The sequence below is a fragment of the Perna viridis genome, chromosome 6, assembly GCF_037379345.1.
Source record: "Perna viridis isolate PV_CMFRI_1.1 ecotype Kerala chromosome 6, ASM3737934v1, whole genome shotgun sequence".
Taxonomy (NCBI): Eukaryota; Metazoa; Mollusca; class Bivalvia; order Mytilida; family Mytilidae; genus Perna; species Perna viridis.
Genome location: NC_142450.1, coordinates 33811782 through 33827334, shown reverse-complemented (window position 1 = coordinate 33827334; position 15553 = coordinate 33811782). Strand labels below are relative to the sequence as shown.

The 15553-nt window shown below is 31.9% G+C and overlaps 1 protein-coding gene across 7 annotated transcripts in view; it reads right to left on the bottom strand.

Annotated features, from left to right (window-relative positions):
* Positions 1-4108: 4108 nt before the first annotated feature.
* Positions 4109-15553, bottom strand: part of LOC148614645 (proto-oncogene tyrosine-protein kinase ROS-like) — a 127893-nt gene continuing 116448 nt past the window's right edge. For 2 of the 7 annotated variants that reach the window (XM_088588892.1, XM_088588890.1), the window contains 10 exons: positions 15243-15344; positions 14600-14729; positions 13281-13443; positions 12557-12751; positions 11969-12066; positions 11454-11651; positions 10778-10912; positions 9723-9871; positions 7831-7922; positions 4109-6531 (listed from right to left, as the gene is read on the bottom strand). In XM_088588892.1, the coding sequence (XP_088445018.1) occupies positions 4792-6531; positions 7831-7922; positions 9723-9871; positions 10778-10912; positions 11454-11651; positions 11969-12066; positions 12557-12751; positions 13281-13443; positions 14600-14729; positions 15243-15344 (3002 nt within the window). In that variant the 3' untranslated portion in view covers positions 4109-4791. Of the gene's footprint in view, positions 6532-7830; positions 7923-9107; positions 9211-9722; positions 9872-10777; positions 10913-11453; positions 11652-11968; positions 12067-12556; positions 12752-13280; positions 13444-14599; positions 14730-15242; positions 15345-15553 lie in introns of all 7 variants that reach the window. The other 5 variants (XM_088588893.1, XM_088588895.1, XM_088588894.1 and 2 more) reach the window with 5 other exon arrangements.

Below are 15553 nucleotides of genomic sequence, written 5' to 3'. Positions count from 1 at the left end.
TTTTGACTGTCTTTTACTGGACAATGACAAAGTCCATAGCACATTATAAGACTCGCAATAAACAGTTTAGGATGTACATGTAATTTGAGATCCCATTGAAATAAAAAATGTGAGATGATATACTTTTTTGGATTAAAATCATGATAGACTTTATTTCAAAGGAATCTCTTCGACAAGTTCATAAGTCAGCTAATACTGTTTTTATTAGCATGTATGTCCCTTTAACTAACAAAAACTGGAGTGACTTGTTGACTTTGAACACTATAGCCGTTATTTTGTTTAAAAACTATGGGATTTACACATCAAAATTGGATTATATACTACCATATCCTTTAGTGTAGTTTTTTGCAGAAACTAATGTACCATATCTTTGTAACAAAAACAAAACTACCATATTAAAATAGAACTTTATTTGTTATTTACAAACCAAACAAAATGGCACTTTGTATGTTATCTTACATAGATATGAGACAAAATGTGAGACTGATTTAACATAACACCAATCCTGCCTGCTATATAGCTGTATCAAGGTCAATACAATGTCAAATTAACTGATGCACATAGTGTTATAATGTTATTCTTAACTTATCCAAAATACATTCTTTTCAACTATAGTAATGAATACAATTTTACAATAATCATTCATTTGAACATGTTTTTCATTGTGGAAATATTTTTCTTCAGCAATATTTTCTTATATAAATTCTTTAAACAGCATTTTGTCAAGTTGTAGAGTTTTACAATTATCAATTATGTATAAAACCTGCAGTGAAACCAAGAAGAAATCATATGCTTTAGAAGTCACAGCTTGATACAACCACGGAGGTCAAACTTTGAGCACTTTTAACATTCATGACACAACATTTATAACTTTACACAGCCCTTATTTGGATAGTGATTAAATGCTTACCAAGATTCTGACAAGAATGAAAGAACTTCAAAATTTGCAGTTAGACATAAGAAATAAGGAATTCATATAAAGTTGATGGAATTCTTTTCTCTATCTCCTTTTTGACCCTTAATTCTTAAAAGGTAAGGATCATAACACCTTTTAAAAATTCATGGAAACCTTCCTATAGTGGTATGGAACCTAATAGCATTTCATATATAGAAATCCATACAGCTTTACCCTAGTTGTTACTGAAATGTCTGTTACTGATGCCTAATTCCAGGGAAAGGTTATCACCAATAAAATCAATTCCAGTCAGACTTCGGTGGTGCAATTTTAAAGGGTTTCATTTCAGGAATGACTGTTATATTTTTTCAGTCTCTGAGGATATACCCTGCATAGCAAGTTATTTTCAAGTGTGCGCAATAGGCATTGAGGTTATTTGAAATAGACCGAAAAGTTACAGCAGTCATTCCTTATAATTTAATTTTAGTATCTAAATATATGGAGTAAATCAGCAAAAAATTTTTATGATATCAAAGTCACATACAAATTTGGTCTATGAGATGGACAAAATTTTCCATCCAATCAGAAAGTGTGTAGCATCAGAAATTAAATTATACAAACATACTGAAAATACATATTGCAGTAGTATAAAATGCTTGCTTTTGTCCGCCCCCTTTTGACCCCTATACTTAAATAGATAGGAGTATAACCTAAACAATCAGTCAAAATCTTCCTTTTGAGGGATGTAATTTTATGGTACAATTTCACATACACTTTTACTACAGCTACTGTTTGAAAACAAGAAAAACACTTGTTTCAGGCCCTATACAGCCCCTAATTCCAAAAGTTTCAGGTCAAAACACAAAAATCAACGTTAGTCTGACCTTTGTGGTAGAGAACATTCCATTACAAGTTTATACAGATTTACAACCATGTAGAGTTCAATGATTTTGGCCTCTTATGTACCCCATACCAAAAATGTTTGGGCCATACCTGTATCCCCAAAAATCAACATCAATTTACCAATCTACTGCTGATTTGAACATAATTATAAAATTTTATCAAGATCCTCATACAAATATTCAAGAATGAAAACCAGTTGTCCACAAATGGAAGATGCCATGGATAATGACAGGACGATACGACAGTGCTATACCAATACAATGTATATATTACAAATTAAAATTGATAAATATTAAAAGTATTAGTGATTTGATACTTTTCTGGTTAGTAGTACACACATCAACAGCAGATAATTATAAGATTTATGATGTGCTTCATAGAAAATGAGTACTATAAAGTTGTGCTATGAAATTCACAAGGATTGTCTCCCATTTACCACATAGCATAAGTTCAAAGGTTATTCTCTATTAACATGACATGTAGAAATATATGTTCAATTTGCCTTTTTTCCTCTTTCATAGTCAAAAAGTCTGGCCAACAGGAAAACAGGATACCAGTAAAAAGATTTACATAGTTACATTAAACTCAAAAGTATGACATAAAGGGCATGTTAATCAAAATCTTAAATTACATGTATTAGTGTATTGTATTTAAGGAAGACAATTCAGATGTTGGATACATGGAAGAGCAATCAAGGGAACCAAGATTCTAGCAGAAACCAAAAGAAAGTAATCCAGACGATGTATAAAACTTTAGACAATCAAAAACTTAATTTCATTCCGCATCATCGTAAAACTAGAAATAAATGTTAAAAGACGAAAAACAGAAAAAAATAAGACTAGTCTACTGAACAAAAATGTAATTCACACTCCTTTAAAAAAAACATTCTTCTCAGTAAAATAAATCTATAGTCAAAAATTCATAACAAATAAATCTCTATACATGTATAAAAGGAAATGTTAACATGTACATAATATCAAATATGCTCATTAAACAATGATGTAATGATTACAAAGCTTAAAATACCGGTAGTTTTATATTGCACATGTTATAAAGGTATTGAATACTTCAAATTATTATGCTCAGTTTTAACAGTGACTAGAACTTTACTGACTAGATAATGTAACCTAAAAAAATGACACACAAAATAACCATTCTTGGTCAAGGTCATTTCTGAGTTAACAGAAATGACTGAACTTAACCAGCGATTGGAAACAAAATTTAATAAACTAGAATTTTTCTTAAGGTAAAAAATGTAAAAGTCTATGGTAGCAAATGGTTAATTTACTGAATTCATAATGATGTAATAAATACCTTTTATTAAATCTTTTCTATTAAATTTCCAAATGTAACTGTGGAAGGTTTATCCAGGTTCCTAAAATCTCAAAAATCACAAACTACCAAACCTCACCTCTTAAAGTTGAATTTTCAGAAATCACAAATTACTAAAATTAGTATTAAGTGCTACTGTGTTGTAATCTGGGATGATTTTTCTCTCTGAAACTGCTGACGCACTGGTTAAGCAATTCAATTGGTCATGTTGCATGACATACACATTCACAAAACCAGTACTTCAAATATCTACTGGCAAAGATAGGTCTAAGTATCAGTCCACCTAAAAGTCAGGCAATATAAGAATGAAGTGATTCATTTCCAAAAAAGGTCACTTATTTTTATTTTCTAAGGTTACTTCAAAAGTGCTATTGTTCGTGGGGTATCAATTTTTGCGGTTTTCATGGTTTGGCCAAACCACGAAATTTGGTTCCAAACGGAAAGGAGGTTTCCACAGTCATATATACTGAAAACCTCAAAATAATGAATTCAAGAATCCACGAACTTGTGTTTCTTCCCTAACCCACAAAAATTGGTATCCACAAATTAAAAAATGGCTGTTCATGTGTGGGTATCTCTTTAATAAAAGAAAATGATGGTGCATTCCACTGATTTTTTTAACATCACTAAAAGAAAAATTATATGAAACCATTGCTGAATTTCAATACCTTATACTATTCTTACAATATATTAAAGTGGAAATATGTCATTTCTTACACATAAATCATTCTCTGCATGATTCTAAAGGGACTGCTACTTAAATTGTCATACAGAACTGCAGACTTTCATTGACATGTGATGTAATATCTATTTTGCCCGATTTATTTTGGACTTGATTTGATTATGATTTGGATTAGTGTTTGGTAATTTTGTAGTTACCCTTATTTGAGACAGACCAACTGGACTAATCATAAATGCATACAACATGACTAGATGTTTGTTTATTTATCATCTTATATAGGGCTGAAGTTCGTTGAGCAAAGTTCAATATTTATTGTCTTTCTTTACAATATATACAAAACAAATCATCAAGTAAAAAATGCTGCAAGTAAAAAAAATCTACAAATGAAACCCTAAACAAAAATACTACTAAAAATCTAACAAATCTGCAATCAAGTTAGTACATGCACTATAAGGTACAATGTCATGGAAAATTAACAATGTCACTTCATCAAAACAAAAGTCATTCATATAAAAATTCTAAAGTAACTTCATGATCTCAACAATTTAATGAGAATTCAAGGTAACTTTAGAAATATCAACAAACTATATTCTTTACAAAAATGTGGTAATTTTGCCTTAAAATTACTATTCAGACACACATGACCTAAGGATAAATCAACAAAATTTCAAGATTGCATGTTTGTGCATTGGTTAAAAACTCTCAAAAGGTGAGATACTGCACATCACATTGCTTAAATCTTGAATTTTATCAGTTGTAAGTTCAGAGTTAAACACAGATGATACTGTATTAGACAAATAATAAAACTACTCAATTCTTTAACAAATACATCATGTCATTGAGAAATTAAACAAATACAAAACCATAATAAAAACAAAGTAAAGGAATGGATAAAAATGAACACATTGATTGACTGTTTCATCAGTTGATTAATCATGGAAGGTCAAAGGACAATCAATTCAAGGACTAAAAATGAGCATTAGACATCTGTTACTCCAACCTCATCCTGAAATGCCATTATCTGAGAACTTTGATATGGAGGTGGTGAATCTTTGTTGAAGGCTGCTTCTCTTTCAACCTCTGCATAATGCTCACCATAACCATTGCTTCTCTGAATTTCCCCATTAAGCACAACAGAGCGACAATATTGTCGAACATGATCCATTGGATCAAAATGACCTGTTGGTAAAATATTTTGATTTAAGTCTGAAACGTTTAAAGTTCTGGCATTCATCTGAACACAAACAGGTGACCTGACAGTAGCTATTTTAAATGGCCTTGGATTCCCACGCACATGCACGGATTGTGAATGATCATTATTAGGATGATGAACTTGCTGATCATGATTAGGAGGGTTACCTCTCTGATCATGATTAGGATGATGAACTCGCTGATCATGATTAGGAGGATTACCTCTCTGATCATGATTAGGATGATAAACATGATTGGAGTGCTTAATGTAATTGCTATGAAGTCTTCCGTTCTGATGCACATAGTTTGTCCTCTGATCAACAAGAACAAGGTGATTTTTCTTATTTTGCTCAATCTGGAACTGGTCATGAGAAGGAACATATTGGAGAGCTTGAAGATCATGATTCGTAACTACATTTTCATGATTATAATTATGAGGGTGATTATGATGTCTTTGATCATAAATGCCACAGTAATTTCTATAATGATCTGGATTATGTTCTTGTGGAATTTGTTGAGTCGTTATAAATGTTGTCTGATTTTGATAGTCCCTATGAGAGCCTAACTGGTTGGGCAAATTTTTCTGTTTATAATAATCAGTCTGGTTAGACAAGTCAGAATCATGTGATTGATTGCTATTGGAACGACTAAACACAGAATTCTGAGATGCCTCACTGCTTACTGAAGTTCGCCTACTGCAATTTTCACTTTGAAGTGACACAGTTCTTCCACCATTTTCACTTCCAAGAGGTGTGACCCTGCTATTTTCACTCCCAAAAGATGGTATTCTTGCATTTTCACTGTTATGAGATGTTGGTTTTATTCTGTTGTAATCACATCCCTCTAAAAATTTCCTATCAGAATTTTCAGGCCCCTGTGGCAAATTTTTACTTCTACTTGAACCATGAACAGATGATTTTTTACAATAATTATCACTGCTTTGTGAAATTTTTCTGCTCTTTTCACTACTAACTGAAGATTTTCTAGCACTAAACTGGCTACTTTCTGAGATTTTCCTGCCACTATACTGGCTACTCTCTGAGATTTTCCTGCCACTATACTGGCTACTCCCTGAGGTCTTCCTGTCACTATTTCTCCGGTGGATTCCTACACTTTCAGTGCCATTTTTGATAACAGATGTATAAACTGGGCCATTTTCACTTCTCTGTGAAACCTTCATATCATAATAACCAGTGCTTTGTGATTCTGAACTCACACTATTTTCACTTTCCTGTGAAATCTGGAGTACATAATTTGTCTCATTTCCAGCATTTTTAACAATATTTATGTTGTGCAGAGTTCCAATAGCTTCGTTTGGTGAAGATTTACGAGTTACAATAGGCGACTTCATAGTCATATATTTTTGACTGCTTTCCAAAATTTGACAAGAATCTGTATTGGGTTGTTGAGGTTGGTCATCTTGTAAAATTTCTAAGTAAACTGGAGTACCAGCAGTTCTAGGTTCAATATAAGCATCGGTAGGCTCTGGAGAATCAAAAGATGTTACTCTGTATATTGGCTCCTGTTCCTGAAAAAATATTAGAATCTGGTATCAAAAATGATCATTTCTACAGCTTTATAGTTCTATCATCTAAATTTCCAAGAGACAAAAAGACAGGACAGCTTGCTCATAAGATAAAAATAAAAAATAAAAATTTTCAAAGAACATATACAAGAAACTGGAGAATAAAATGAATGAATCATTAAAATTCTAGTCAATAGTTAAAAAGCTCCAAATGAAAGATGCTTTTACTACATTCACATACAACTAAGTATGTATTTTGCAAAAACAATCACCCATGTTTAAAAGAATAATCAAGGGAACCAAGCTTATAGCGGTAATCAAAAGAATGTAATCCAGGGACAAAGACCAGACATTGAAAACAGACATACACAACAAAGAACACAAAGTAACTGAAATCATACATACAAAGTAACAAAAGCAAATGAGCGAACTCGGACTCCACTTAAAACTGGGAGCAAGGACCAGGTGCACCGGTAGGGTAAGCATCCTCTGCTTTTCTAGAAACACCCGCTGAGTATTTTTAGAAAAATTTCATTTTCAAACAAAAACACAGGCTATTAGGGGAGGAAATCCTGATCAAAGTTATTTCCCCTTGAAATGTTTGCCCCTTCACACTTTTTACTCAGAAGTCACCTGAGTGGCTTCGAGTATTGTAAGTATAAGAATGACAAAAGGGCTTCTGGCAGATAACTTCACGGACGGAAATGATTTCTTCAAATTAATGTGCGATTCTCTTTTAAACTTTAAATATTTCACCGATATCAAAAATGAATGATATTTCAAACATTTTAAGTGTTAATTTTCAGATAAATATTATCGAACTGGTAAATCGAGATGCCAAACTATTTTTTTGCCACTTGGCCGCGTAGTAAATTCATAGAAGATAGTTAAAAGCCAATACAATTTAATTGGAGTTATCTCCTTTTGGGTTGTGTTGGGTTTTGACTATGCCCTGTGAATGGTATTATAATCAAAATCATTTCATCAGGAAGCGTCACAATCAACATCAAGTTTAATGTCTCAAGAATGTAAACAAAGGCAATAATCTTATTTTCACGATATTTGTGTACATCTTTTTTTGTTTTGCTGCAGGTTGCAAGGGAAATATGGGTTCAACACCAAAACATTCTCAAACCTTAGTCCATGTCATGACCGGCACTCTAGCACACTGCTTAAAAAATAACCGTCAGAAACCTATCTTGCAGGTTGCACGCCAAGCGACTTCTGAGTTGCAGCATCTTCGGTGCTTTGATTAGAATTAACAGCTTATGGAGATTTCCATATTTATAAAGTGATATATACCTCATTACTCACATTGTCATGACCAGGTGATGAGGTCATTATCTGGCTTGTTCTGGTAGTGAGCATGCTGTTGTTGTCGTGGTAACCATCCACTGAAATATATTTAAAAAATACCAGTTGTTACATATAAATATTTTTCCATTATCACCACATGAATACAAAAATTACTTAAAAGGTGACTCAAATCAAGCATAGAAAATTAATTTCATTTAGTACACAACAAAATAAGAAATGTTGTGAAAATACTTTTATTCAGGAGCTTAATTTTCATGGTTTGGCTTGATTTTGTTAGATCCCTGAGTTATCATTTTATATATTTCATTACAATATTGAAGTTAAAATGGAAATTTTACATTTGGTGAGATAAGAATTTGTGATTCAACAACCAAAACCTCAAAAACTGAAACTACAAAAATAATGATAGATTTCACAGTGTTATGTACATAGTACACAAAATATTCATAACTTTTTGTTTTTAAATACACGTATTTAGTAAAGTATTTCTGTTTTTGAAAATAACAGACTTGGCAGTCATTTTTGTTAACTTGTTAATTTGTCGAAATCACACCACACAAGCAAAAACATAAAGTCTTTCCCATCTTAGACAAAGATGACAACCAATACCTACAATATTTTTATCAAATAAAAAATGGTGCTATTTTAAATTTCCACTAAAACTGTGCCTTTACAACATCAAAGAGGGTATAACACAATATTTGACTCTATTATCAACATAAATGAAACTAAAATGCTTTGTGGGGTGCAGCTTGTTACAATCCCAGATGTTGAACCCTATATACTGGTAGTCAGGACAAGTATGGACACATCAATCAAACTGGAAATGGCTCTGAATTTATATTATCATCAAATGCTTGACGAAGTATAAGCTTTGCACCAGAATGAAAGTGATCAAAGACCTATAAATTTGCAATTAGGTAAAAGAAAGAAGAACTTTATACAAAGTTGAAGAAAATACTTATTTTGTACCCCTTTTTGACCCTAAATTCTTAAATGGTTCAAAGCTTCCTTTAGTAGTGTAAAACCTTGTAGGTTTAAGTTTTGACAATGACAACAACACCATACCACAATATGTCTGCAATTTCTTTTTGTGGTCATTAATTAATGTACAAAAACCAAACAAGTGCAAAAAGGAAATGTCATTCAGAAAGATATGACACAAGAAGGAAGTAAAACAAAGTAATCAACAAGTGCTGAAAACACAACAAATAATCAACAAGAAAAAATAAACAAGAAAATGATAAAACCACAACACACACCCTGAATACCTTTCATCATTGTTTTGATTGACGTTTACTTTATTTACAGCGTATGGGTGAACATCTTGGCGGTTACGCCAACTGGTTCTAGGCCTCCCAGCTCCTTTGATATAAAATATTTCAATGATACCGACATGCTACTTTTAAGTCTTATGTTAACATCATGTTATTGATACACTATAGGCTTTGAAATATTAACCAACATAGTCAAAAGAAAACATTAACTTTCAGTCATGATTTCAGGTTGCAAACAAAAAAATAAATGTTTTCATTTTATAATCGATACATATCTAAATATAGATTATGTTATGTTGCTTTTTATATTTGATGGGGTGCAATAATCAATTTCAGAGGTTTCATATTCAGATGTGTTCCATTTCCATCCCCACTGAGTCCAGTGGTAATAGCCAATAATAATCTGATGTCAAGACAAAGCAAGGGACTGATAAATGTTCAATGATGGACTGAACCCTGAAGTTTAATCCTCAAATGCTTTAAAAACATAAGTTGGCTCAATTAGTTTCTATTTTTTTTTCTAACATGGATTCAGAATCCTCCTAGTTATAAAAGTTTAAAATATTTGCTTTAACAATTAAAAATGCAAGCCTTCCTCACCTTCAATAGGCCTAGTTCTGACAGGTACTATATAGTCTGCAAATAATGACACACATTTGTCATAGAACTGCTCTAACTGTTCCAGTAACTGGGGAAAATGTGGTCTTTCCTCAGCATCATAATTCCAACAAGTGTTCATTAATACAAATCTGAAAACAGAATTCAGAGTTTTCAGGTCTATTATTTAAAGAAAATATTATAGGGAAAAAATAACCAATGAAAGCACTGTATGAGTTATAACTTATTTTCTCAAATTTTCAAAGAAAACTGGTTGTAGGAAATTAGTATTCTATACCTACTACTGGTTACTCAAGTACCAGTCCATATACAATTCAGACGCTGCTTATGGTAAGATGAACCATAGTGCAGAAAAACCCATGGATCAGACGATGCTCTTTTGGTCTACATATGCTATTGTAACAGGAGAGCATAATTTGACTCCCAAAATTATACTCCGCCACCGAGGATCAAACCCTAGACAGCTCGGTGACAAGCCAGTGACAAACCGATTCGGCAAAAGAATTAATCCTTTAGCCAAGTCTGGCAATTTAAATCTCACTACCTACTACAACGCAGATAGGCCGTCCTGCCACACTATATTTTTAAGAGACAATAGTCCTTTCTGTATTTAGATCTGTACTTTTGAGAAAACTACACTTTAATCTCCCACTAAAATCAACTAAATTAAACCAAATCAAGAATGATAACGTGCTAATTTCATGTACAATCTATGTAAATCTTATCTCAAAAGTGCAAATCCTGGATGAAAAACTAAGACTGGTTATGTGATCTATAATGGTTTCTGAACAAGAAATAAAACTGAATTCGGTGAGTTTTTAACATGCATAAATCACCTCCTGTCTGATTTTTGTAAAGACTGCTACTTAAAAAAGTTTGTCTTTTATAAGAATTAACATAATCATTTATCAAATAGAAACTAATCATTTTTATGATCATTAGATTTTCAATTTAAAAGACAATTCATCCTGATAAAAAATTAAAATCCTTCACAATGATTCTGGGGTAAAAACTCACTTAGGAAGATAACTACTTACATTTCTTCTGGACAGTTGTCTGGCTGCTCCAATATACCCCCAGATCTGACAAAGTGTAAAACTTCAATGTTGGTTCTTGCCTGGTATGGCTGATGACCGTATGTCATTACTTCCCACATTAATACACCAAAGGCCCTGTAAAAATAAGGTTGATTTAGAACAATATCAGTTCCTGATCTCAATCAGAATTCCTCAGCCTTTTTCATTCCACTAAAGAAAATTATTTTAATGGGAAATGGCCAAGAAGATCCGATTGTTCTTTACCGAAATATATTTGTCACTGGCCTTTTACCAAGAAGTTTAAGGTTGGATACTCATTGGCATCTGTATAATTTTGTGAGATAAATCAATTGTTCTCCTGTTACATCATCATAAAAAATGTGTAGTTTTAATTTTAATAGTGAAGATAAACGGCCATGGACAATTGCCATGAAATAAATTACAATTTACATATTGTGGGAATTCCAAGCTCTGAGTATAATTTGTAACCTATATTTTTATTCTATTATCTTAAATAAACGCTATTCTATAAATTAACACTAATTATTCATAGATGCAGTTGTCTCCAAAATAAGAACTGCATATATTGTAAATAATTTTCACCTTTTGATCAATTCAGATATCAAAATCACAATAACCATATTCAGTGGTTCAAATGTGTATAAATATAACTTACCAAATATCTGAATAGACAGTAAAAACACCATCCACCAAGGACTCTGGTGACATCCATCGCACAGGAAGTAAACCCTCACCCTCCTTACGATAATAATCATTTTTATAAATATCTCTTGCCAGACCAAAGTCTCCTATCTTTACTACAATTTCTGATACATTTCTTGAGGAAACAAGACAATTTCTGGCAGCAAGATCTCTGTAAAAAATGACAAAATACTATAGGGATTTCACACTAATGTTAGAAGAAAATGCTATCAAATTCTTCTTTAATACTACAAGCCTTGGGCTGTTCATCCGTCCTTAGTTCTAATCCACAACTCCCTTAAAATCGTTAAAATGAAATTCAATGAAACTTTAAACACTCTTTACCACAAAATGAAACTGTGCACCCCTTATTTTGTTTTTTTTTTCAATCTAAATGTTTTTTTGTAGTTTCCTATAGGTTTCTAGGGGTATCATCAAGTGAGCTTTGCTAACAGTTTTTCCAGTTTCTATATTTGTTACATTGCTTACCTATGTACAAAATGCATTTCCTCTAAATATTTACATCCACTGGCAACATGAACACATATCTTCACTAAATCTGTTAGAGTAAGTGTACTTGATGGAGTCTATAATATATACAATACAAATGTTACTGCTGTTCTATCAAACAATCTGTTAGTGTAAGTGTACTTGATGGAGTCTATAATATATACAATACAAATGTTACTGCTGTTCTATCAAACAATCTGTTAGTGTAAGCGTACTTGATGGAGTCTATAATATATACAATACAAATGTTACTGATGTTCTATCAAACAATCCTTAACATATATGACCATTGGAAAGATTGACTTTCCAATATCAATACCAGGCTCAAATTAGAGTCAATATGGAAACTTCCACAGTGGTATAAAGTTTGGCAAACATTTAGTTGACAAGAACAGAAAGGCAGGTATGGAAAAACCAGCTGCAACTAAGACTAAACAATAATACAAGTGTCTATAGGAAATAAAAATATTGGCAAAATAAATATTTCCATTCCCTTTAATTTTGTCATTATTTTGTACAGTGAAGACATCTTTCCCAGATAAAAATAATTTTTGAAATTATGCTTACTGTTGCTGCTCTACAAAATCTCAGGTAAGACAACAAATCTCCACCTTCCATCAGCTCAAGTATGATAAATTCTGGGTCGTTATCTAAACAAACACCAATCAGATCCAGAATATGGTCATGTCTGAAATTGTTCATCAAGACAGCTTCTTTTAAGAATTCTTCTTTCTCTTGGTCTGATGCACTTTTACGTAAGGTCTGAAATACATATGTAGTTTGAATTAAATAATGAAAATTCAAGATATCTTATATGTTCTATGCAAATAAAGGAACTAAGGTTCATTTTATGATGCCACTTCACAAGAAAAAGGAAATGAAGAATTGGTCAGTTTTTAAAATGCTCTGAACTCATTTTGCAACTCAAAAAAAAAAAAAAAATTTCAACAATAATTTTCTTTATGCCAAACCATTTAGTGGAAAAGAGGATGAAACATCAAATGAAAATGGCATACCATTATCTCTAAGCAATAATTACAATGACTGCTTGGCAACTTACAATCATACTAATTTGCAGTAACTCCTATATGCAATTTAATACAAGTTGTGTTTAAATGATTCAAATGACATAAGAAAGGCAATCAGCCTTAACCATTTAGTTTTGAATAACTTTCTCCCTCCTGAAAATATGTTGGTTCATAACAGAACTGCTTAATGGTACAAATTATTGCCTTTCTCTTCTGAGATATATAAATCTTAAATCACCAAGAATGGTATTCTAATGACCAACCTTAACGGCTATCCTAGTCTCTGGGCAGTTTTCTCCTTGTAGACTCTTAACAACTCCCTCAAAAACCTCCCCAAATGCTCCACTGCCTAGGAACTTTGTGAGTATTAGCTGGTCTCTCCTGAGGTGGTTCAAGTTGGCAATCTCACTGTCTGTTGGTACAATACTGGAGAAGAAAGGAAATATAATGGTGACAAAGCCAGGTTTTACAAATACAGGTTTCAAACAGCATCACCATGATCATTGAAATATTGCATTATTGCCAACAGTCGTAATTAAGACAATAAAACATATACCATTTATCCAATGTCAAGACCTGGTTTCATTTAATATATTAAACTGAGAATTTTTTCAAATCCTTCCTCCATTCAAATTTCAACCAATCAAGTCACTTGCAATTGCAGATTTGAGGAAAATCTGATCATGAGATTTTTAAAAGTAAGTAAGTAAATGAGCTTTATTTAAAGTTGGAATGAGAATATAAAAAAAATGATAATAGCTCTTTGACTTACTGAAAACCAAACCAGATAGAGCATATTTAATGCAGGCTATTTGTGTAAAATTCAACTTTTTGCTAAACTGACCATCTAAATTATTTCGAACCTTACACAAATATATCAAAGAGTATTTTGATTTTTTTCCATTTACCTATCATTACCTGTTACATGTTGATTTGGTACTGTAGAACTAATATTGTTCACAGGTACCAATTTTCCTTATTATGTCAAACCACAAATTCAAAATGGTATAATAAAATTCATGAATTAAAAACTCCATGAATTTAAGAAATCAGAGAAATTATGGAAAACATTTTTTCACTGAAAAAATACCATAAAAGTATTTTTTCTTGTTTCCAAATACTGGTCTTTTCAATTGTTGTTGCTCTAAAAAAAATTCTTATGAATCCTACTATAGGTTATTAAAGTGTAAGTTTCTGTAAGAATCTGGCAAAAGGGGAAAAATCAGAAATATGCACACAAAAACCCACCAATCTGACAATATAGTTTCACTCAAGGATGCTTTCTCTATTTGAAAATGCCATTATTTAATCTCTGCATCTCTGGATTTTCTCTGAAGTTTTTTTTCAATAGAGTGTTAGAAAATTGAGGTCTTTGACAGACTCATCTTCCCTTGAAATGTTAATTTTCATTGTAATTCAATAAAATTATAATTCAATCTACCAAAATGATATGGAAAATCTTGTCTTTTCCTTGATTATGATGATGCAAATAGTCAAATAAAACTTCAAAATGGTATTTTCTTTCATACCATGTTTCACCCACTGCCTAATTCCTATAGAGACTGATAATTAATTATCATACTTGATAGCATAGATTGTATTGTTTTCTTGTTGTTGGAGAGGTAATTCCCTTAGTACAGCCAATTCAGTATCTGGTCCACGAATGATAAACTCCTTAGGTTTTCTGTTTTTGCGATTTCTTTTTCTGATTACTGAAATAACAAAATAAGGAAATATGAATGTATTTCTTTCAGTTTATAACTAAGATGTAAAGCCCATGATTAATAAATTATATATCTATAAAACAAAGACATGATTTTCATAAGAGAGATAAGAAAGTATTTTTTCCTCAACCAAGATTAGCTTCAAGTGTGCACAAACATTTTCAGAATCTGCAATATACAAAAACTAATACATCAAATCTTTTTCGAGATTTATACTAGAATTGTTCTCAAGAAGAACACTGATATTTACAGTCCAAAAAGCTTGACTTAAGACTCGGTTCAGTTTACCTATAATAATCATTATTTATTTTAAGAGATACAAACTGGCAAACCCTCCTCCCTTGCACCAGTACAAGAGTAGTCTCCCTTTCTAGGAAAAAAATTGTTACTTCTGTGCAATATTTGGACAGTAAATGTCCACTAACAGCCGAACCCCCTTTTCACTGGGACACTTCCCCATTCAACATTAAAATCATGCAACTAAATCTACATATATCTTACCATAACAAACGGCCATTAAAATAATGAGTAAAAACACGAAGAGAAATGACAATGCAATAGATACAATGGCTACCGTGTCGTCTGCTGATGACTGAGGTAATTCTGAAATATGACAATATTGCATTACAGTTGAAATGTTTAACATCACCTTGTGAGCAGCAATTTAATTACCAGTAATACTGTACCAAATACTTACAACATTCTAATTATTAAATTACTGTTGTCTTAAAACTTTCAGTGTCAGGCTACCCAGTCCAATGTTAACATTTTAAAGTAGGATAAATTTCATATCAGAATAATTTGTTTTAAAA